Source organism: Trichosurus vulpecula, chromosome 5 (genome assembly GCF_011100635.1).
Source record: "Trichosurus vulpecula isolate mTriVul1 chromosome 5, mTriVul1.pri, whole genome shotgun sequence".
In the NCBI taxonomy this organism is placed as follows: Eukaryota; Metazoa; Chordata; class Mammalia; order Diprotodontia; family Phalangeridae; genus Trichosurus; species Trichosurus vulpecula.
The window spans coordinates 108,750,754-108,773,483 of NC_050577.1; the positions used below are offsets into that span (position 1 = coordinate 108,750,754).

Consider the following 22,730-nt stretch of genomic DNA (forward strand, 5'->3'; position numbering starts at 1 on the left):
GTAAAAACAAATTTTAACATTTTTAAAAAAGTTTTGAATTCCAAATTCTATCCCTCCTCTTCCATCCCCTCTCCCTAAGAAAGTAAGCAATCTGATATAGGTTATACATGTGTAATTTTGTAAAACATTTCCGTATTAGTCATTTTGTGCAAGAAGACCCAAACAAAATAGAAAAAATGAAAGAAAAAGAAAGAAAGTGAAAAATAGTGTGCTTCAGTCTATATTCAGATAACGTCAGTTCTTTGTTTGGAGACAGAGAGCATGTTCCATCATGAATCCTTTGGGATTGTCATGGATCATTATATTGCTAAGGATAACTAAGTCATTCACAGTTCTTCATCATAGGATGTTACTGTTACTGTGTCAACATTCTCCTGGTTCCACTCACTTCACTTTGTATCAGTTCATGTAAGTCTTTCTAGGTTTTTTTGGAATCACCCTGCTTGTCATTTCTTATAGCACAATAATATTCCATTACAATCATGTACCACAACTTGTTCAGTCATTTCACAATTAATGGTATCCCCTCAATTTTGTCCAGGACATCTTCCATAGCAGGGTATACCTTGAACTATCTGACTCTGTCTCAGGTCAAGCTCAATCTTGATAGTCAGAGGACCATTAAACAATGTTATCTCTGTTATTGTATCTAATGAGAAATCCTGTAAGGTCACAAAAAACTTGTTGGAAGAAAGCCTTAAAGGCTGTGTTTTGCTCTATAGAATCAAATGCTTCTTTTTGATCTTATATTCTCTATGCCTTTCAATAAGCCATGTACGTGTGGCTGAGAAATCTGATCTGCCATACAAAATTGTTTGTGAAATTCTTTATTTTCCTTTAGAATATTTTCATCGAGGATACCTTCAATAGAGATGAATACCGTTCACACAAAGATTTTATAGGGATGAGTAGGCTATGCTTTGAGAGCTGCTAGTGATTTTTTTTAGCTTAAGATCTATGAACCAAGGAAAGCTGGATGTGGTCACACAGAAGATGCAAAGATTAAACATCAACATCTTTGGCATCAGTGGAATTAAATGGACAGGAATGGGTGAATTTAATTCAGGTGACTACTACTGTGGGCAAGAATCCCTTAGAGTAAATGAAGTAGCCTTCATAGTCAATAAAAGGGTGAGAAAAGCAGCACTGGGCTATAATCTCAAGTGACAGAATGCTCTCTGTCCAAATCCAAGGCAAACCGTTCAACATCACAGTAATACAAGAATATGTTCCAACCACTGTTGTAGAAGAGGCCAAGGTTGATCAGGTCTATGAAGACTTACAAGATCTTCTAGAAATAATACTGAAAAAAGATGCCACATTTTTCATAGGGAATTGGAATGCTGACATAGGAAATCAAAAGATAATTGGAATAACAGTCAAGTTTGGCCTTGGAGTATAAAATAAAGCAGGGCAGAGACTAATAGAGGTTCATCAAGATAACTTGCTGCTCATAGAAAACACCCTTTTTCAACAACCCAGAAGGGGACTCTACACAATGACATCAGTAGATGGTCAATATCAAAATCAGAGTGATAATATTTTGCAGCCTAAAGTGGAGAAGCTCTGTACCAGAGATGGGGAACCTGTGGCCTCAAGGCTGCATTTGGCTTTCTAGGTCCTCAAGCATGGCTCTTTGACTGAATCCAAACTTCATAGAACAAATCCTCTTAATAAAAGGATTTGTTCTGTAAAACTTGGGCTCAGTCAAAAGACTGCACCCAAGGACCTGGAAGGCCACATGTGGCCTCGAGGCTGCAGATTCCCCACCCTTGCTCTATATAGTCAGTTAAAACAACACCTAGAGCTGATTGTGGCTCAAGTCATGAGCTTCTTATTGTAAAGCTCAGACTCAAATTGAAGAAAATAGGGAAAACCCTCAGACCATATAGGTATGACCTAGATAACATCCCTTAAGAATACGAAGTAGAAGTGATGAATAAATTTGAGGGATTAGATCTGGTAGAGTGCCTGAAGAACTATGGATAGAGGTTCACAATATTGTACAGGTGGCAGCAAAAACAAAAAACAAACAAAAGAAACCACACAAACCCAAATAAACAAAACAAAAAATCCTAAGGAAAAAGAAGAGCAAAATGTCTGAGACTTTACAAATAGCTGAAGAAAAGAGAGAAAGGGAAAGATATACCCAATTGAATGCAGAATTTCAGAGAATAGCAAGGAGAGAGAAGTTTTTTTTTCCTTAAATGAAGAATGCAAAGAAATAGAAGAAAAAAATGGAATGGTAAAGACCAAGACATCTCTTCAAAAAATTAGAGATATCAAGAGAACATTTCATATTGAGAGTGTTGTCTTTCTTGGGCTTTTAGTTAGCTACTAAATGAATACATTAGACACATTTGGATTTTAGTTAGGATTTTACATAGCTTGCATTTTAATTCTTTGGTTCTTTGTTGTTTCTATTAACCCATAGCATATTTTAATAAATATTATAATGCCAACCTAAAAAAGACAACGTTTAATGCAAAAATGGGCATGACAAAATCCAAAAATGGTAGGGACTTAACAGAAACAGAAGAGATTAAAAAGAAGTGGCAACAATATACAGAAGGACTATGCAAGAAAGATCTTAGCATCACTGATAACCACAATGGTGTGGTTACTGATCTTGAACCAGGCATCCTGGAGAATGAAGTCAAGTGGTCCTTACTTAGGAGGCATTGCTAACAATGAGGATAGTGGAGGTGATGAAATTCCAATCCTAAAAGATGGTGCTGTTAAAGTGCTGTACTCAATATGCCAGGGAATTTGGAAAACTGAACAATGGCCATGGAATTGGAGAAAAGTCAGTTTACATCCCAATCCTAAAGAAGGGCAATGCCAAAGAATGTTCAAATTACCTAACAGTTGCACTCATTTCCCATGCCAGCAAGGTTATGCTTAAGATTCTGCAAGCTTGGTTTCAGCAATATGTGAACTGAGAATTACCAGAAGAGCATCAAGCTTCTTATAAATTTATTTTTCCCTCTGCTTCTTTTTGCTGTTTTATGGGTCAGTATAGTTATAATTTTCTGTTGTCCTTGTACCACAAATGAGCTTGTATGTAATGTAGCATTACACTTGCTTGGTAGCAGACTTTGCTTGGCAAGGAGATTAATGACAATGAGGAGTCTTTACATTTATCTTTACATTTGTCTGTTTCCCAATTTCAGAGTCAATAATTGGTTTGAATAAATCAGGTTGGAGCTGTTCTCTTATTTTTATCCTTTTTTCCCCCAAATTTAGTTTTGATTTCAGTCTTTTCTCTAGTTCATCTAGGATCTGACTATACACAGTAAACCAATTGAAAAAATGGATCCCATGTTAGTAACCAGTCATTTCCTCTTTATTATGATTTGATCTATTTAATTTGTCATGGTATTCAATACTTATGACAACACCTTCAAATTCTTCTTAGAGAAAATATTCATGATATGCTCACGAGGATTCTGAATAATTTATAAACCTTTAACTTCTTTCATTATTTACTCCTGAGGCATATTTTCCAATTTATTTTTCACCATCCTTTTGTCTGCCCATCTTTACAATGAAGTCCAAGAGTCTAAGTTGGGAGGACTTAGTGAAGTTCCCCGCAGTATTCCTCTAATTCCTTGTTTTCCTAAACAGGTATTAGCACATAAGCTTCAATTATCTTCATGGTACTATTTTGAGTCACATTCGTCTTAAGCACCGTAAAACAAGATGACCAAATATGCTTGTGAGAAGATCGAATGCAATAGCTCCTTTATTTGTCTGTCTGTGGAAGAACTCTGACACATCCTTCCATTCATGTGCAACTTCTTAATGTCTCCTAGTTAGTGAGACTAAAATGCATGTGGTTTACTTCTTTCAACAAAGTATTAACTTGTTGGTCATTGGACAAAGATTTCATATTTTGATGACCAGCAGTCTTATTGCTCTGTAGATGGTCTAAAAATAAAGTGATTTTTGCAACCTCTGTCTTCCATCCACCACTGTCACAGAAAGTAGAAAAGTTTCACCCAGGACTGAGGGACATCTTATTTTTTTTTATCTATTTTGAGGATCATCATGGCCAAAGAATTTATAACCTGGAAGTCATACTATTGGTGACAAGTCTCTCCTCATTTAACTTGCTTCTGCTTTGACACATTCTGTCATTGGGATGATAGTCAAAGCTTTTGTTCCACTGGCCAAAGCCTTCAAAAACTGAGTGTTGTATAGTTAGCAATGCTTTATGAAAACGCTCGGTTCTTGCTTACTATGCCTGTAGAGTGTAAGCTTTGACAGTTTCTAAGAGTCAAAACAAACTTGGTGATGGATTATGTGCCTAGTATCCAAGCACCAGAAAGTCAAGCTAAGTTCTTGGAATGCAGAAGGCTGCCAGCAGATGGAGACTCACCGCCACCCCCCACCCCACCCCACCAGCAATTCATGAAGATCATTAATGAAAATGTGGAGAGTTTGTGACCTTCATCTGTGGGAGGAGTATCTATGTAAAGTTTAGCTAGAGTGTGATGAAATCATGGCTATACTGAAGTAAGAGGTGTTATTATCATTATTTGATCCCCTAAGATATTAGAGTCTGCACAGGTATAATGAAGAGAGAGACTGGAAGAAAGAGGATCTCGGTTTTAGTTTTGGATCTACCATTAATTTGTTCTATGATGAGAGACCCAAGTCACTTGTCTCTGGTGAATCATTTTACCTTTTATAGTCTAATTCCTCATGTGTAAAAAGACAGAGTTAAACTAGAGGTCTCTAGGGTCCCTTTCAAATGAAATTTCTATACCAAATGCCTGCCTCTCTGAAAACATCCAGATGTTAAACACTCTGTACATACTGTCAGAAAATGAAATTTTACATCTAGACTGAGTCCACTAATAATTTCTTTTTTTGGTTTCTTTATGTTTTGCCTTCAGATTTTGCTGATCTCTTTCCTCTGGGGAGCATATTTTTCCCTCTTGACCTCCTTTTCCCCATCATACATCTGGTTTGTCTTTCTGCGGACTATGGTGGGCTGTGGCGTGTCAGGACATGCACAAGGGTAAATATTTCATTTCTACCACATCAGGGAAATGTCCATTTATAAACATGCCAGTGTTAATGACTATCAGCAATGGCTAAATTGATCAATTCTGACTTGATTATGCTTTGTTTCTCAGATTTCCAATTTCCTCTTTTGAAAGGAAAAACTAATAATAAATGGCCCTAAACATGTGCTTAGGGTAGCAAAGGAGAATAATCCGCCTACAATAAATGGGCTATATTTAAGATGTCTGAACGTCACAGGCTCTAACCTTCTTGAAAGCTGGCCCATCATCGGGGAGATACTATGTATGATTGACCTACAGATGCAGGGATTGGGGCTTTTCTGCTGCCCAGTGGTACATTTTTGCCAATCTCAAGTTTACCCTTGCTCTTTTTTCTCCAGACAGTCATTCCTTGAACTTATAACTTCTCTGCCTCAATCAAAGCAACTGCCCACTCCAGCGTGGCCCCTCACAAATTCCCTTTAAGTAAAATATCTGAACATTTGCCTATCTATTTGAACGCCACACGTCTTATATTTCATATGGAAGAATAGGCTTGGCAAATATTTTTGAAAGACAGTGTAGGGTAACACAGTGTATAGAATGTTGGATCCGGTGTCAAGAAAGCTTGAGTTCAAGTCTGGCATCATACACTTGCTAGTTATGTGACTCTGGGCAAATAACTTTTTGTCTGCCTCTGTTTCCTCTTCTGTAAAATAGAGATAATAATAGCACATACCTTCCAAGGTTGTTGTAAGGATAAAATGAAATATTTGTAAAGTGATTTGCAATCCTTAAAGCTGAGGATGTGCTCAATCCAGCTCCTATGAGCTTTTCAGAGCCAAATGTTAAATTTTTAGGGTGAGCATTTATACCTTGGAAATTGGTAAATAGTACAAAGCCAGGCTTGATTTATTGTTTTGTTGATTCTGCAGACTTAAGTAGGCGATGGAGAAATTTTTAATAATGCAGTTAAATCTAACTGTGTTGCGTGTTTTCAGAGAGCTGGTTGTTAAATTATGTACCAACACACCTCTGCTTAAAGCCCCATTATGCTATTAATATTCATTATTAAAGCTATGATGGTGATGATACCCTGGATTGGGAGTTAAAAGACCCGAGCACGATTCCCATCTTTCCCTTTTTATGAGCTGTGTGATCTTGAACAAGTCACTGGAATCCTGACTCTTCATTTCCCCATTCATGAAATAGGTTTACCTACCCTATGTGCACCTCACAGGGTTGTTATATAAGTGTAAGATGATGGGCTTGTTGCTAGCAATATCATCATTGTTTATCAATAATGTTAAAGTTGAGTGTTTAAAGAGAACAAATAACACTGAGAACAAATGTTACAAAGAAATAGATTGCTTGACTTAACAAATTTAGTAACCATTATTGATATATTAGCTATAGATATATTGATATATCAACAATTTTGATATATACCTCTTGATTTATCTTGGGTTTTGTATCTTCTTTTGTGAAGAAAAATTTTAAAAATCAGAATTTGTTTGATGAATACGAAATCCTCCTTTTTATTTTCTCTTTAGACTCATCATAAAAACAGAATTTTTGCCTACAAAATACAGAGGTTACATGCTACCCTTATCTCAGGTAAGGTTAAATAGAAATTCTATAATAATTGAAGACAGGAAAGACGTGTTTGAATGGGGATTGGTGCATTTTTGCCTTTGTATACCTTGTGCCTTGCTCATTGCCTGGCTAGGCATACAGTAGGTACTTAATAATTTAAAAAAAAATAATATCACATGACTGTGGGATTTTATCATCTTAACATTGGAAAGAACCTCAGAGCCCATCTAGTGCTGCCCATACCTCAAGCATAGATCCTTTGGTATGAAGTGAAAAGATATAAATTGCGTGCATAAAGTGAAAAGCAACTAGTCCCGATTAGCTTTAGCATTCTTTTTTCTCTACCATAGAAATGCTTTATCTGGTTAATGAATGACAATTGACATATTTTAAATGCAAATTAAAATCCAAAGTTGCTTTTCTATCTTAAACTTGTCAAAGAAAAATATGGTTAAAGAGGAAATGAACAATAATTACTATGCTAATGCCAATTCTGCATAAATTATATAATGCAAATCAGGGAAGTTATTTTCTGGCTGACTGACCAACGATTTAAAAAAACCAACAACTTGATTCATACTACTTCTATGAAAATGTATTAAAATTAAATTAAAATTTGACTTACTTTCCTATTTCTTTTTTTAAAAAATTTTTTTTTGATGCTACTTCTTTTGTATTAATGTCTTTTCCATCCCCACAAATATGTCCCACCTCCCTTTGTAATGTTGAGATACAGTTAAACAAAACAGATTGACACACTGACTATATCTGATAGTATATGCCTCATTCTGTACCCATAGCTTACCTCCTCTTTACTGAAAGGAGGGACTCCTCTGGAATCAGAATTGGTCATTGCACTGCTGTGTGTTCTGATAATTTCCAATGTTTTCCTTTTCATTATTGTAGCCATTGTCCACATTGTTTTCTTGTTTCTGATTACTCAGGTCAGTCTTCTTAGATTGCTCTGAATTCTTCCCCTTCACCATTTCACAAGGCATGTTCCAAGTCATTCACATGCCACACTTCCTTTGGCCGCTCCTCCCCCACCCCCAACCAATGTACACCTACTCTGTTTCCACGGCTTTTTGTTTTTGTTCTTTTGCTACTAAAAGAAAGTGCCACTCTAATTATTCTTATATATGAGGGACCTTACCCCCTCTGTGTTTGGAGTATGCCCAATAGTGGTATAGCTGGGTCAGAACACATATATATTTCTGTCACTTTTTTTTAAAGCATAATTCTAATTTTTTTTTAAGTCAAGAATTTATCAGCTGCTTACTACGTGCCCAACACTATAAGTGCCAGGAATACAAAGAAAGACAAAAACATGGTCCTTGCCTTCACGAAAATAACATTCTAACAGAGGAGGCAAGATGCAAATAACAATGTATATAGAATATATAGGAAAGTAATCTTAGAATCTTTGAGGCAACTAGGTGGCTCAGTGGAGAGAGCACCAGGTTTGGAGGCAGGAAGATCTGAGTTTAAATCTAGCCTGAAACATTTATTACCTGTGTGATCCTGAATAAGTCATTTAATCTCTGTCTGCCTTAGTTTCTTCCTCTGTTGAGCGGAGGCAATAGTAGCAACTACCTCCCAGGATTGTGATGAGAAGCAAATAAGATAACTGTAAAACACCCAGAATGGCACCTAATACATAGGGGCTGTATAAATATTTTTAAAAGAATTTTCAGAATGATTGGACCAGCTTACAGCTCCATCAGTAGTGTGTTAATGTGCTTGCATAGATTTTAATTCTGTGCTTTTCCCCCCAAAGTACTTTCTCATCTGTCATGTAATTTAATTTTCTTAGCATCCCTAAGTGATTTCTCATGATCTCGCCTGACCTGATTTAAAGAAGGCTAGTGCTGATTCTTCCATTTTCTAGTTCTCCTCTGATGCCTCAGCCTCAGTTGACTTGGTTTATTTAAGATGGTGCCAACACACACAGGATCTGGCAGGTACTAGTAAGCTAGGAAGTCTTCTGGTATGGGCTTCATGACTGACTTTGTCATTACTTAAATTTACAGAAGTTTCTTGCCAGGTTAGCTGCAGGGTGATGGACTTTCTTGGCCAAAGCAACTCTCTTCTCAGGTCGTAGAGGGGTTGCAGTCTCTATTAGTGGAAAGCACAGCTAAAGGGAATGTGAAACCATAGATTGTTAGAACTTTCTTTGGATGAGGATTTTTGAAGCCCATCTGACACACATAATGGCAGAACTTAGACTATGACCTAGATCCCCTGACTCTTCTGTCCATTAGTGCTGGAGACAGTATGTCAAGTTATCATGGGAGGCTCTCAGAACTTCCATGGACATCATCGATGATGCTCGGATTGCTCACAATGATAAAATTCTCAGATAAGACCTTTGGGAAAGAAAATGCTATGACTGATTAAGCACCTTTGGTTTCTGTTCTCTTTAACTCTTTTAATTTTTTATTGATTAGGTTTTCTGGCTTGCTGGCTCCCTGCTAATCATTGGGTTGGCATCAGTGGTCAATCCAACCATTGGTTGGCGCTGGCTTATTCGCATCGCCTCCATTCCTGGCATCATACTTATCCTGGCCTTCAAGGTGAGGGTGGCTTTCCAGGTCACTAGGTTCTCTGCTGCTGCCAGATCAGCTACTTTATTACCCTTACACATATTTCTCATTCCTGACTTGGCTAATGTTTCACCAGCCCCTGCCAACACCTAGAATGTTATACTTTATCCCTTCATATCTACTGCCTTCTTTAAGTGAGGATCAGTAAGTACTATTCAGAAAGTACTATTTCCATTAGAAGCCTTCTCTGATTAACTATACCTTACTCTGGCCTCTCCCTAATAAAATCTCAGCATAGCACTTATGCTTGGCCACATAGATTTAGCGTTGAAAAGGATCATCATAAAGCTAAAAGGAAGCTTAGAGGCCATCTGATCTAACCCTTTCATTTTTAAAAAATTAATTTATTTAATTTGAGTTTTCAACATTCACTTCCACAAGTTTTTGAGTTTTAAATTTTGTCCCCCTCCTTCTCCTGCCCCCTCCCCAAGATGGCATGCAATCTGATAAAGGCTCTACATGTACATTCTTATTAAACATGTTTTCACATTAATCATGTTGTAAAGAAGAATTAGAATGAATGCCAACCCTTTCATTTTACAAATGAGGAAACTGAGTCTCAAAAAAGGTGATTCAGAATTGAGAAATTGCAAAATATTTCCTGTAGAAGATGGGATTTTAGTTGGGACTTGAAAGAAGCTAGGCAGGTCAGGAGGGGGAGATGAGAGAGAATTCTATGAATGAAGGACAACCAGTTAAACTGCTTGGAGTCAGGAGATGGAGTGTCTTGTTTGGGGAATGGTAAAGAGGCCAATGTCACTCTCATGGAAGGGTGCATAGTGGGGTATAACGTATAAGAAGACTGGAAAGGCAGGGGTGGGACTAGATTATGAAAGGCTTTGAATGCCAAGCTCAAGATTTTGTATTTGAATCTGGAGTTGATAGGGAGCTACTGGAATTATTGAGTTGGGAGGTGGGGAACACTTTAGGAAAATCACTTTAGTGTTTGAGTGGAGGATGGATTGCGGTGGGAAAAGAGATGTGGCAGAAAGACTAACCAGCAGGCTATGACAATAGTCTAAGTAAGAGGAGATGAAGGCTTGTATCAGGGAGGAACAGTATCACAGGAGAGAAAGGGCTATATTTGAGAAATATTACAGAGGTAAAATTGGTGTGGGCTGGCAACCAAGTGGCTATGAGGGTTTGGGAGATAGTGAATAATTGAGGATGACACCAATTGTGAGCCTGCGGGACCAGAAAGATGTGTGTGTGTGGACACACACACACACACACATAGACACATTACTGCCTTTGGAAGTAATGAAAAAATTTGGTAGGAGGCAGGGTTTAGAGGGAAGGATTATGAGTTCTGTTTTGTATGTGTTGAGTTTAAGATATCTACAGGGCACCCAGTTAGAGATTTCTGATAGGCAATTGGAGATGTGAGACTGGAGGTCAGCAGAGAAGGTTGGGTCTGGAGAACTAGACTTGAGAATCATCAGCATAGATAATTGAATGATAATTGAATTCTTGGAATCTGATGAGATCACCAAGTAAAATAGTATAGAAGAGAAGAGGCCTCCTGGGGGAATATACTTTGTTAACAGGCATGACTTAGATGAAGATCCAGGAGGTTTGGGAGTGATCAGACAAATAGATGGAAAACTAGGAGGGAGGGTAAGGTCCTGAAAATCTAGAGAGAAGAGTGTATCAAGGAGAAGAGGGTGATTGACAGTGTTAAAGGCTGCAGAGAGGGCAAGAAGGATGAAGATTGAGAAACGGCCATTGGATTTGGCAATGAAGACATCGTCGATAACTTTGGAGAGAACAGATTCAGTTGAAGATGAGGAGGAAAGCCAGACTGTAGAGAGTTAAAATGAGAGTGAAAGGAGCGGAAGTGGAAGCCCCTATTGTAGACAGCCTTCTCAAAAAGTTCGGCAATAATTCTCAGCAATACAGCGTTCCCAGACAACCCCAAAGGACTAATGATGAAGTATGCTAACCACCTCCAGAGGAAGAATTGATGTTGCTCGAATGCAGACTGAAGCATGCTATTTTTTGCTTTCATTCTTTTTCTTTTATTTAAGTCTTCTTGTACAAAATGACTAATACGGAAATGTCTTACATGATTGCACATGTATAATCTACATCTGATTACTGTCTCAGGGAGTGGTGAGGGAAGGGAGGAAGAGAGAGACAGAATTTGGAACTCAAAACTTAAAAAATGTTTAAAAATTGTTTTAATATGTAATTGGGCAAAAATAAAATATGCTTTTAAAAGTTCAGCTGCAAAAGCCATGAGATATATGGGATGATAGTAAGTGGGGATGGATGGTACAAGTGAGAGTTTTTTGAGGCTGGAGTAGATATGGGAATGTCTGTAAGCAGTAGGGAAGTAGCCAGTAGGCAGAGAAAGATTGCAGATAAATGAGAAGAGGGGGGTGGGAATTGGTTGGAGGAGACAGGATGGAATGGGGTCACTTGTGTATGCAGAGGAGTTGGCCTTGGGATGAAGGAGGAGATAATGACAAAAAGCATCTGGGTGATGAAGATGAGGAGGAAGGGAGAAAAGGGAACTCTTGATAAAAGAACTCAATTTTTTTTTCTAGTAAACTATGAGGCAAGGTGTTCTCCATTGATATGAGATAAGTTTCTTAAAATATTTAAGGACAACAGTCATTCTCGCTGAAGCCTTCTTTTCTCAAAGTTAAGCATCTTTAGTAATGTAGCCGAAGTATATAGTCAATAAGAAAAAAACACCATCTGTTTGAAGATATTTTTAGTGGCATTATCTGTCATTGGGGAAACCAAACAAACTTTGAATCAACCTTGAATAAGTGGCTCAATAAACTGTGGCATATTGAGGCCATGAAATACTAGAATGCAAATGAAATAACAAATATGAGATATATTGACTAGTGTGGAAAAACATAAAATAAGGTGAAGCATAGGAAGCTGAAACTAGACAGTGTTTCCACTCTGAAAAAAAGTGGAAGAAACATAGAAGGAGTAACTGATTAATTGATATGGCTACTTTTATATATTTAAATTCACATAAATAGTTACAAATGCATATATTGATGGTTAAAATTATTTTCACTATTTAGAAAAATAACCTTAAACAACCTCATATCTCCAGTTCCTTCAGCCTTTCTTTACGACATGGTTTCTAAACCTGTAAGCATCTTTCTCACCTTACTTTGGTGTAAGAGGAAGATATAGCTAATCAGTGCTGCAAATATGGGGCCAAAATTTGAACGTTGTGCTCCAGATGTGATGTGACATGTGCCAAGCACAGAGGGACTATCATTCCCCATGATTGGGATGCTTGGCATGTGCTAATGCAGTCTAAGGTATCGTTAGCTCTTTTTACCAGCCATGTTGTGACGTTGATTCATATTGAGTTTTCTGTCAAATGAAATTCCAGATATTTCTTCACATGAACTGCTGCCAAGCCAGGTGTCCTCCGTCCTTGGCTCGTACAATTGAATTTTAAAAACCCAAATATTGGATTTTGTTTATTTCCATTGCAGTTTATCTTTCTGGCTTCAGCCCAACATTACAGCCTGTTGAGGTCACATTCAATAAAGCTTATTGCTGTTATTTAGTATAGTAGTTATCCCTGCCAGGCTTGTGCCATCTGGAAATTTGATTTGCCCTCCTGTCTGCCTCTCTCTGGCTATATTCTTCTCCTGTATCAGGAAACTTCTTAACGGAAAAGATCCACAAGAGACACTTTAATGATTTGGAAGGGAAAGTTCATTTTACATGGGGAAAATAGTCCTATTTCTTATGATGTGAAACAGATGGAAGTTGGATGATGACCCTTTCTCATTGCAACGTGTCTATTGGCAGTTCATTCCTGAATCGGCTCGATTTAATGTCTCCACTGGGAACACCCAGGCTGCTGTGGCTACTTTGGAGCGCATCGCCCGAATGAACCGATCAGTCATGCCAGAGGGAAAGCTGGTAGAACCTGCCTCGGTATGCATTCAAGCTCAGTGTCTTCTCCCATGTCTGGGATAGGGGTGGCCTTGAAATGTGGCCCAGTTTGCACGGTCAAAAAGTTCACTGCCTTTTGGAATGGAATGATAAGAAAATGTACTAATTGAGTCTCCCCTAGATAACATTAGTAACTCATTCTGCCAGAAAGTTGCAGGGTCTGGATAGAGGCTAAAGAGTTGTGGGTGGGGGGAGAGGTTGTTTATTTGGGGTGTGCATGCGTGTGTGTGTGTGTGTCTGTTAATGAGGTTTGACTTTTCCTTATCTTTGTCCTTTTCTTTATCCTGTTCCTAAGCAATTTAAGACTTAATGTGATAGCAGAATCAATTTTTTTTTTTAATAAATGGAGTTCAGCCTATTTGTAATTGTATCCGCTTGCCTCTGGCAGAACTGGTAGAAAAGTGGAAAATTCAGTGAGTTGGCTAATTGTTTTGGTTACATCACACCAGACAATCTGACTGATTTTTTCATCAAAATTATTGACCCATTGGTTGTTTTGATACTGTGGAGACCTTGTTATGTGGGCTCCACTTACCCATAAAATAGACAAAGGTCATATTTCCTCTTGGGCTTTGGCTTGAGCTAGTAGCCGTAGCATGAAATACAAATAACAAATTACTTAAATCTATTTCCAGTTAAGGTTCTATTTTCAAAGGCAATTTATTTGTGGTCCTTGCTCATGCTATTGGAGATTATTATTAGCAAATACATGTTTTTCCTTTAAAGAATCAAATTTAGAGAAATTAGAGAACCAAATTTAGAGAAATTAGAGAACCCATTAGAGAACCAAATTTAGCTAAAATATTTATATTCACTGGTTGGCCTTTAGCATGGATTACATATTTGTGTATTTCTCTTGGTGTGTTTTTGCAGCATAGTGTTTGGTGCATATTTGCAGCAGGTATCTGAAGTTCAGTTAATGTCAACATTAGCTGCATACTTTCTGGCTAATTTCAATCTCACAAATATTAAAAACAGTAAAATTAACCTAGATTATCATCTTTTTAAAGATGAATTTAAATTTAGTTTCATTCTTATTTGGGAATGAAATAATTTCCATTTTAAGTTTGTTTTCTGTTATTCTTTCATTTTTCCATTAGCTTCTTCCTATTTATCACCTAACACTAACCTGATGATGATAAATAGTGATGTCTGGTTACATGCTAAGAGTCAGTGATAACAGAAGACCAGCAGAGTATTTTACTGATATCCTCCAAGTCAGGAAATAGCAAGGAAGGTCTGGATGGAGCCCCCTATGCCAAAGTTATGGGGGGAAATGGTCAAGGGTCCCACACAATGGACAGCTATAGATGGACTGCAATTTTCATCATTGGAGGAAACCTCTAAATCAATGAGATAACTTATCCATTTGAGAAAAAGTGATAGTAGTAGTAGCACCAGTAGCAGTAGTAATAGCTAATATCTATACAGTGCTTTAATGTTTTTAAAATGCTTTATATGTGTTAACTCTTTTGATTAAGAACTCAAGAAGTTGCTTTCTGTTGCTGATAATGAAAATGTGAATTTACTTCTCAACCCTGTCTTGCTTAAGCTGTACTCCTTTTTATCATACCCTCTTTCTGGTATCCTCTTCCTCTCCTATTTTCACATTGGATAAGTTACATTTCTATACACAACTGATTGTATATATATATGTATTCTTCTTTCTTTGAACCAAGTGAAATTGTGAAATTTTCTCCTAATGTTCTTAGAATATGTCCAGTCTTTTTGTTTCTGTACCGTAAGTCAATGGCTGACATTTCCAAGGTCACCACAGCTCTGAGGATTCTGATTAACAGTGACCAGGAGAAAATTTTAAAAAAGAAAAGTAGTAGCAGAATTTTAGGCTAGCCTTTTTCCGTCCAAGGTCACTCAGAGGGAGATAGCCAGGGAGCAGGCCAGTTATGTCTGGTCTATGTTTGTGAAAAATCCTTGATTAACTGCCCTGCAGGATTTCTGGTGCGTTAATATTCTCTACTTAGACAAAAATAGTGCACATTTCTCTCTAAGACCTAAGGCCTTCTCTCTTTTAAATATATATTTATTTATTCTTAAACTTTTTTTTTCTTTTTAAATTTTGAATTCCAAATCCTCTCCCCCCCTCACCTTACCACACCGACTAAGAAGGCAATTATGTGTTGAAATCATGCAAAATATATTTCCATGTCGGCCATATTTCCAAAAAAGCAAGAAAAATAAAGTGAGAAAATTATACTTCAGTCTGCCCTCAGAGTTTGTCAGTTCTCTCTGGAGATGGATAGAATTTTTTCATCGTGTCCTTTGGAATTGTCTTGGATCATTGTGTTGATCAGAGTAGCTAAGTCTTTCACAATTGATCACTGTTACAACATTAGTGTAATGGTGCACAATGATCTGGTTCTTCTCATTTCACTTTGCATCAGTTCATATAAGTCTTGACATTTTTTTCTGAAACCATCCTCTTGGTCGTTTCTTACAGCACAATAGTACTTCATCACAATCATATGCCACAACTTATTCAGCCATTCCCCAACTGATAAGCATCCCCTCCGTTTCTGATTCTTTGCCACCACAGAAAGAACTTAGGTCCTTTTCCTTTTTCTTTGATCTCTTTGGGGTATGGACTTAGTAGCAGGATTACTGGGTCAAAGGGTATATATAGTCTTTTGGGCCTGGTTCCAAATTATTCTCCAGAATGGTTACTTCTCAACACTGTCTCTCTTAATCCATACTCCTTTTTATCATCACCCTGCCCCCCCCCCCAACCTTTGGTATCCTCTTCTATTTCCACATTGGATAAGTTACATTTCTACATACAACTGATTATGTATATATGTATTCTTCCCTCTTCGAATGAATTCCAATGAAAGTGAAGTTCAAGCATTGTCTGCCCCCCCACCATTTTCCCCTCTATTGTAAAAAACTCTCTCATGTGCTTCTTTTATGTGTGAAAATTTCCCCCATTCTACTTCTTCCTTTTTCCTTCTCCCAGTGCATCTCTTTTTCTCATTTTTTTTTTGGAGATCATTCCAATATAATTGACTGACATCCATGCCCTCTGTCTATGTAAACTCCTTTTAACTGCTCTAATAATGAAAAAATTCTTAGGCGTTACATGTATCATTTTCCCACATAGAAATTTAAACAGTTTAACTTTATCAAGACCCTTATGATTACTCTTTCATGTTTACCTTTTCATGCTTCTCTTGAGTCTTGTGCTTAAATGTCAAATTTTCTGTTCCCATGATCTTTTTTTTTTCATCAAGAATGCTTGAAAGTCCTCTATTTCATTAAATATCATTTTTCCCCTGGAGGATTGTACTCAGTTTTGCTAGGTACATTATTTTTGGTTGTAATCCTAGCTCCTTTGCCTTTTGGAATATCATATTCCAAGCCCTCTGCTTCTTTAATGTGGAAGCTGCGAAATTTTGTGTGATCCTGATTATGGTTCCATAATATTTGGATTATTTCTTTCTGGCTGCTCAAAGCATTTTCTCTTTGACCTGGTAGCTCTTGAATTTGGTCATAACATTCCTGGGAGTTTTCATTCTGGGATCTCTTTTAGGAGGTAATTGGTAGATTCTTTGAATTTCTATTTTACCCTCTAGATTTAAGATATTGGGACAGTTTTCCTTGATAATTTTTTGAAATATTATGTCTAGGCTCTTTCTTTGATCATGGCATTCCAATAATTCTTAAATTATCTCTCTTTGAACTATTTTCCAAAGAACTTGTTTTTCCAATGAGCTATTTCACAATTTCTTCTATTTTTTTTCATTCTTTTGACTTTTTTTATTGTTGATGTCTCATGGAATTACTAGCTTCCACTTGCCCAATTCTAACTTTTAAGGAATTATTTTCTTCAGTGAGTTTTTGGTACCTCTCTTTCCATTTGGCCAATTCTGTTTTTTAGGGTATTATTTTCTTCAGTATTTTTTGTGTCTCTTTTACCAAGTTGTTAATTCTCTTTTCAAAATTTTCTTACATCATTCTTATTTATTTTTCCTCTAATACTCATCTCTTTCTTTAACTTCCAGGAATTCTTGTTGGCCTTGGGTCCAATTAGCATTTTTCTTTGAGGCTTTGTTTATAACTGTTTTCATGTTATTGTCTTCTAAGTTTGTCTTGGTCTTTCCCACCACTATAGTAACTTTTTATGGTCAAATTTTTTGTTGTTGTTTGCTAATTTTTTCAGCCTATTTCTTGACTTTGAACTTTATGTTAAAGTTGGGCTCTATTCATCTGGCAGTGGGGAGGCAGTGTTTCAAGTTTCAGGCTTTATCATGCTGTTGTTTTCAGAGTTAGTTCTGAGGGCTTCAAAGTTTTTGGTGATTCCAAGGTGCTGTGATTCTGAGAGAGGTATAGTTTCTGCTTTCCTGTTCAGAACTCTGATCTTTACCCAGGAAGAACCGCTGGTCCCCTTCAGACACAAATGCTTGTGTTTTCTTTGCCTTGGAATTTGTGACCAAGACCCTTGCTCCCTTGTAACCAAGCCTCCAATGCTCCTCTCTGCTCTGGAACTGTGTATGGGCAATAGAATTACCATTTAGTGCCAGTTGTACCCAGCGCCAGCAAAGGGACCCCTGTATTTTCTTTCTGGTCAGTGGTCTGACCACCTTACCATCTTTGGGCTGGGAGATCCCAAAGCAGGCTTTTACCCCGGTGTCATAAACTTCTCCTGTCAACCTCCTAAGTTTTCTTAGGCTATGAAAATGTCATCCTGACTTTTTGTTGGCTCTGCTGCAAAATTTAATTTTAGATGTTATTTTAAAGTTGTTTGGAGGGCAAATGTTGAGAGTTCAGCTAATTGCTTCTAATCCACCATCTTAGCTCTGCCTCTCCCCCACCCCCGCCCTGGGCCTTTGGTTAATATTACATTTTTGTAATACTGTAAAACTCCTTGCCAAAAAGTCAGGTCTACGTTTGGGGACATTGCCATATTTAGAGTTGCCCACTTCACAGCTGGACTTTCCCCTACTCTATCGTGTTATACACTTTTATGCATCCCATAACTAAATCTGGATACTCAAAATACTTGACTCTAGACTTGACTACAGGTTTAGTAATCTTGCTGGTCAGATCATGCCCCTTGTATATATTTAGTGGCATAGGGCAGAATGTCAAGTATGCTGCATTGTTGCCCTCACCTCTCCCTCAGGAACCAGGTTAAATTATAATTGGGGAATATTTAACAAAATAAATAAAATCAAAATAGAACATAGATAATGGTTAATATGTGGTTTTCTAAGCCAGTTTGTGGCACAGGGATTCTTCTGTATGCTTAAGTGGCTCCCACTTTTATTTGAGTTTGATACCACTGATGCAGGGTGTGTTTCTTTCCCTGTACCTGAAGACTATAACATGACAGTGCTCCATGTCTTACAATACTGGGGTTATACAATGCTCAAAGCTTGCATTACTATGTTCTTGGCAGAAATTAACATCCACAAAACCAAGTATTTTCTATGATTCCAAGCCTCTGGGAGTAGCATGTCAGTTAACAGGACATAGGAGCCTATGTGAGAGGCATATCAACTATGATTTCAACCAAAACAGCCCAGAGACTAGTCTGAAGCTTAGAGAGAGTAAGCAGCAGGAGGTTAAATGATCTAGGTTCATGCAGCTATTGTTTGAGGCAGGATTTGAATCCAAGTCTTCCTCAATCTGAATTCTTTGATAACTGGAGAAGTTGGGTGGAGGGAGAGGGAAGTAACATTTCCTCTCTGCTGACCCCATCCCCAGTCCTGGAGAAGAGCGATGGGTACTGCCCTCTGTGGTATGATTTCAGGAATGCTGGAAAGCCATGCATGCTGCAAGATACATGCTTTCATCGACTGAATGGCTCCTTGAAATCTGACCACTGGCCATTCATCCTTTTACATTGAGACTTTCATGGCTGCCAATATGCAGATACATTCAAAGACTAGTATTTTCAACCTCATCCATCATTTTTATATCTAAGTGTATAGGAATTCTGGGTCCTTTGCAGAGAAGAGGTTTAGTAGCAGAAGGATGTCCACTGAGTGCCTGAGAGAGGTGGTATCATAGGGATGGGGAAAGAGAAAAGAACAAAGAATCTGGGATAATCAAAGACACATTTTGCCAGGTTCATAATGTAACACTTGTGTCCAAATCTTTCTCCTGACTAAAGGTCCTGAGTATGCTTTGGGGAGAACCTTCACTTTTCTAGCTCATTGGCCCAAATAATTTAGAAAATATACTATCAGACAACCTTGTCTGCCTCTAGTTAGAAATTCTTTTGTAGGCGTTTGGGTTGACAAAACTTAAACCATGAACAAATTTATTTTCATTTATTTAATTGATATTTTATTTACTTTCAGAAAGATAGGTGTGTGCTGGTTAAAACAGAGCACAAAGTCAAAAGGCTTTGTTGTTGGCAGATATGTATGAATATAATCATAGTCACTTACTGAGATATAAAGGCAGAAATATGGAGTAGGAAGGTAGAGGACAATGGCCTTGACCTCTTCCATTAGTTTTTGTTCTTGCTCAATTTTATTTATACAGCAATTGAGGATCTTCTCAGTGGCATGGCTCCAATTTCTACTTACCTCTGATTTTTCTAACAGAACCCCCAAAATCAGTTTGGGAGGGCACAAAATCCCCATTAAAGTTTAAATTAGAGTTACAAGGAATTTCTAAACTTAAGTCAAACAGTTGTCTTGGATGAGAGTCTCTAATTAATACCTGACACAGGTTGTTAAAGGAATAGACTTCATGTTAGAATACCTTGGTCTGGCTTAATGAGCCTATTACACGGCCCTAAAGACCTAAGTTGTAGGAGATGGTGTCAGAGAGAAGAATGGCAACTATGAGTTGAGTAGAGATAAAATAGCCAGCACAAAGCTGCATAAAAACACCAGTAGAACACCTCAGCAGCCCTCTAATGCAGGAGATTATGAGTTTCTTGTGTGTGTGCACAGACACACACAAGTGCCCTGGCAGGTGCCTCTTCATGTATGTTCCTTGGCCAGAAGTGTTCCCTACAGCCATCACCTTCCATGCATATTTCCTTGGTATGTGTGCCCTCTCCCAATGGTGCTATCCTATCCTGTAGGTGGATATATCCCGTATATCTATGAGGGCATCTTTTCTTGTGACTTTAATTGTTAAATTATTTAATTAATGTCTTTTTGTTTAAAATGTGTATTCTGGGTGGTAAGAGTATGTTGCTGAGAGTTTATGAGCTATGGTTTTGAGTGTTGACCCATGGGAATGCTTTTAATGTGGAGTAACTTTTTTTTGGCGGGGGGTGCCAATAGCTGAGAAGAGTATCCTTGGTTTTACATATATACTATTTAAGTGAAATATCTAAAACTTGTATCTGAGCCCACAGAAAAGAACAATTTTGGTCAGCCCTCCCCCAGGTAGGGCTCAAACAGGATAGTTCTTCCACATCAGTGCACTGCTCTAAGGCTATCTGCATACCAAGAAAGCCTGGAGAAAGCTACCTTCCAGCATATTTTTTCTTTCTTCCCTGGATATTTAAAAATTGGAACTGTATGTAGGTTTATATTGGACCCTGATTTCCGATCCAGGGAATACCAAAATCTGATTTTCCGGGAGATAAGTTTCAGGGAATCTTTCCCTACCACTCAGGAAAATCTACTGTAGTAGGGACTGACAATCCCGGCTTTTCTTATAGCTAGCTACTTTGGTAGCTTTCAGTATCGCCCTTCAGTGTTCTCCTTGTGTTCCTGTTCAGAATCCTATATTGCTAGTTTTGCTGTTCTTACTTCCTTTGGATCTCCTTAACCCTTATCAGATGAGAGCAGATGGCAGTCTTTCTTTCTCACAGTACATACTCTAACCCCATCCCACGTGTGGCAATTCTCATCACACCTTGAAAACATAACTGCTTCAGTGGCCTCCAGACAAAACCACTTCCCTTGTAACTCACAAGCAGGGGATCTCTGTCCCCAGTAGCATGTTGATTCGGTGGCTTTTCGTAGTTAGATATCTTCTCTTCCCTAGCACCTAAAGAGTACATGTCTTACCTGGTTAATACTTCTCTTGAGTCCAGACTCAAGGCTTAGGAGAGCACAAAAATCTCTTCCCAATTGTTTCTCAGTCAGTTAAATGTTCTGGGGCAACTGGGTGGGGGTTATTCATATCACTTGGGACTGTTTCCTAAAAGATTTTTTGGAAGGAGTAGGAACTACTGTATACATTCTCTTTATTACTGGGGAGAGAAAAAAATATTGTTGTTGGGTCATTTTAGTTGTGTCCAGCTGTTCGTGACCCTATTTAGGATTTTCTTGACAGATCCTTGGAGTGGTTTGCCATTTTTTTTCTCCAGCTCATTTTACAGATGAGGAAACTGAGGCAAAAGATATTAAGTGACTTGCCCAGGGTCACACAGCTAGCAAGTGTCTGAGGCCAGATTTGAGCTTGAGAAAAGGCGTCTTCCTGATTCCAAGCCCAATGCTCTTTCCACATATTAATTTCTCTTTAGCAATGAGAGAGAGAGAGAGAGAGAGAGAGAGAGAGAGAGAGAGAGAGAGAGAGAGAGAGAGAGAGAGAGAGAATCATGTCTCCTGAAAAGCAGACCTTGGAATCCCTTGATCCCCTTGACAATAGCAAGAACCATATCGGTGATAAGCAACACACTGTTCTGTTCCCGTCCCCAAACCCCCTGCTAAGGACGAAAAGAACTCCAAGCTCTACCTTGTTTCTGGAAAGTAAAGCTTGTATGTGTCCTAAATCATTACAGACTGAGTGGCAGCCAACTGATTACTGTACAGTTCAACTATTAAATGTCCAGGAGACAAAAAGAAGCTATGGGGGGAGGTAATCTTCTCTGATCATTTCCTATGGATGACATCGCAGATTTATTTCCTATGAATAACTTCCGGATTCATTTCCTACGGATAACACTATTGAGGACACTGATACTAATCCTATGGTTTTCTGATATTTTCCCCAGACCTTTCAAGTAGAAGATATTGCGTAGTCATTAATAAGGAAATCATCCTTAGCAGAAAGTTCTAGAAACCTTCACTATAAACAGAATCAGATTTGTGTAAGGTGATCATCACTCCTCACTTCATGAGTTTCTTTAAAAATTAAATTAGACCTTTCTTGAAAGCCCTTGACAATAAAATCCAGAACTTTCTCTTAAAAAGATGGAGGACAGTTTTGTGTCCACAATTCCTTTGCAGAATTTGGGGGGATTATTGCCTCAAGAATTAGGAAGTTACTGGGGCAGCTAGGTGGCATAGTGAATAGAGCACCAGCCCTGGAGTCAGGAGGACCTAAGTTCAAAACTGGCCTCAGACATTTGACACACTTACTGGCTGTGTGACCTTGGGCAAGTCACTTAACCCCAACTGCCCTGCCTTCCCCCTTCCAAAAAACAAAACAAAACAAAAACCAAGAATTAGAAAGTTACTTTAAAGCATAAATCATTAGATAAATATAACTATTGAAAAACCTACTACATATATTTTATTGCTCTATGCCCTCTAAAAGAGCTAACTAATGATAACTCATAGTATAATCCCTGGTGGTGGTAGTAGAGAGGGAGAAGGAGGAAGGACTAGTTAATGTTTCTTGACCTATTGAAAAAGGTGGTGAT

The 22,730-nt window shown here is 38.0% G+C and overlaps 1 protein-coding gene across 1 annotated transcript in view; it reads left to right on the forward strand.

The window, feature by feature from the left end:
* Positions 1–22,730, forward strand: part of SVOPL (SVOP like) — a 64,592-nt gene that overhangs the window by 13,130 nt on the left and 28,732 nt on the right. The window contains exons 5-8 of the mRNA XM_036760619.1: positions 4,902–5,026; positions 6,566–6,629; positions 9,056–9,181; positions 13,007–13,135. Coding sequence (XP_036616514.1) covers positions 4,902–5,026; positions 6,566–6,629; positions 9,056–9,181; positions 13,007–13,135 — 444 coding nt within the window. The remainder of the gene's footprint in view (positions 1–4,901; positions 5,027–6,565; positions 6,630–9,055; positions 9,182–13,006; positions 13,136–22,730) is intronic.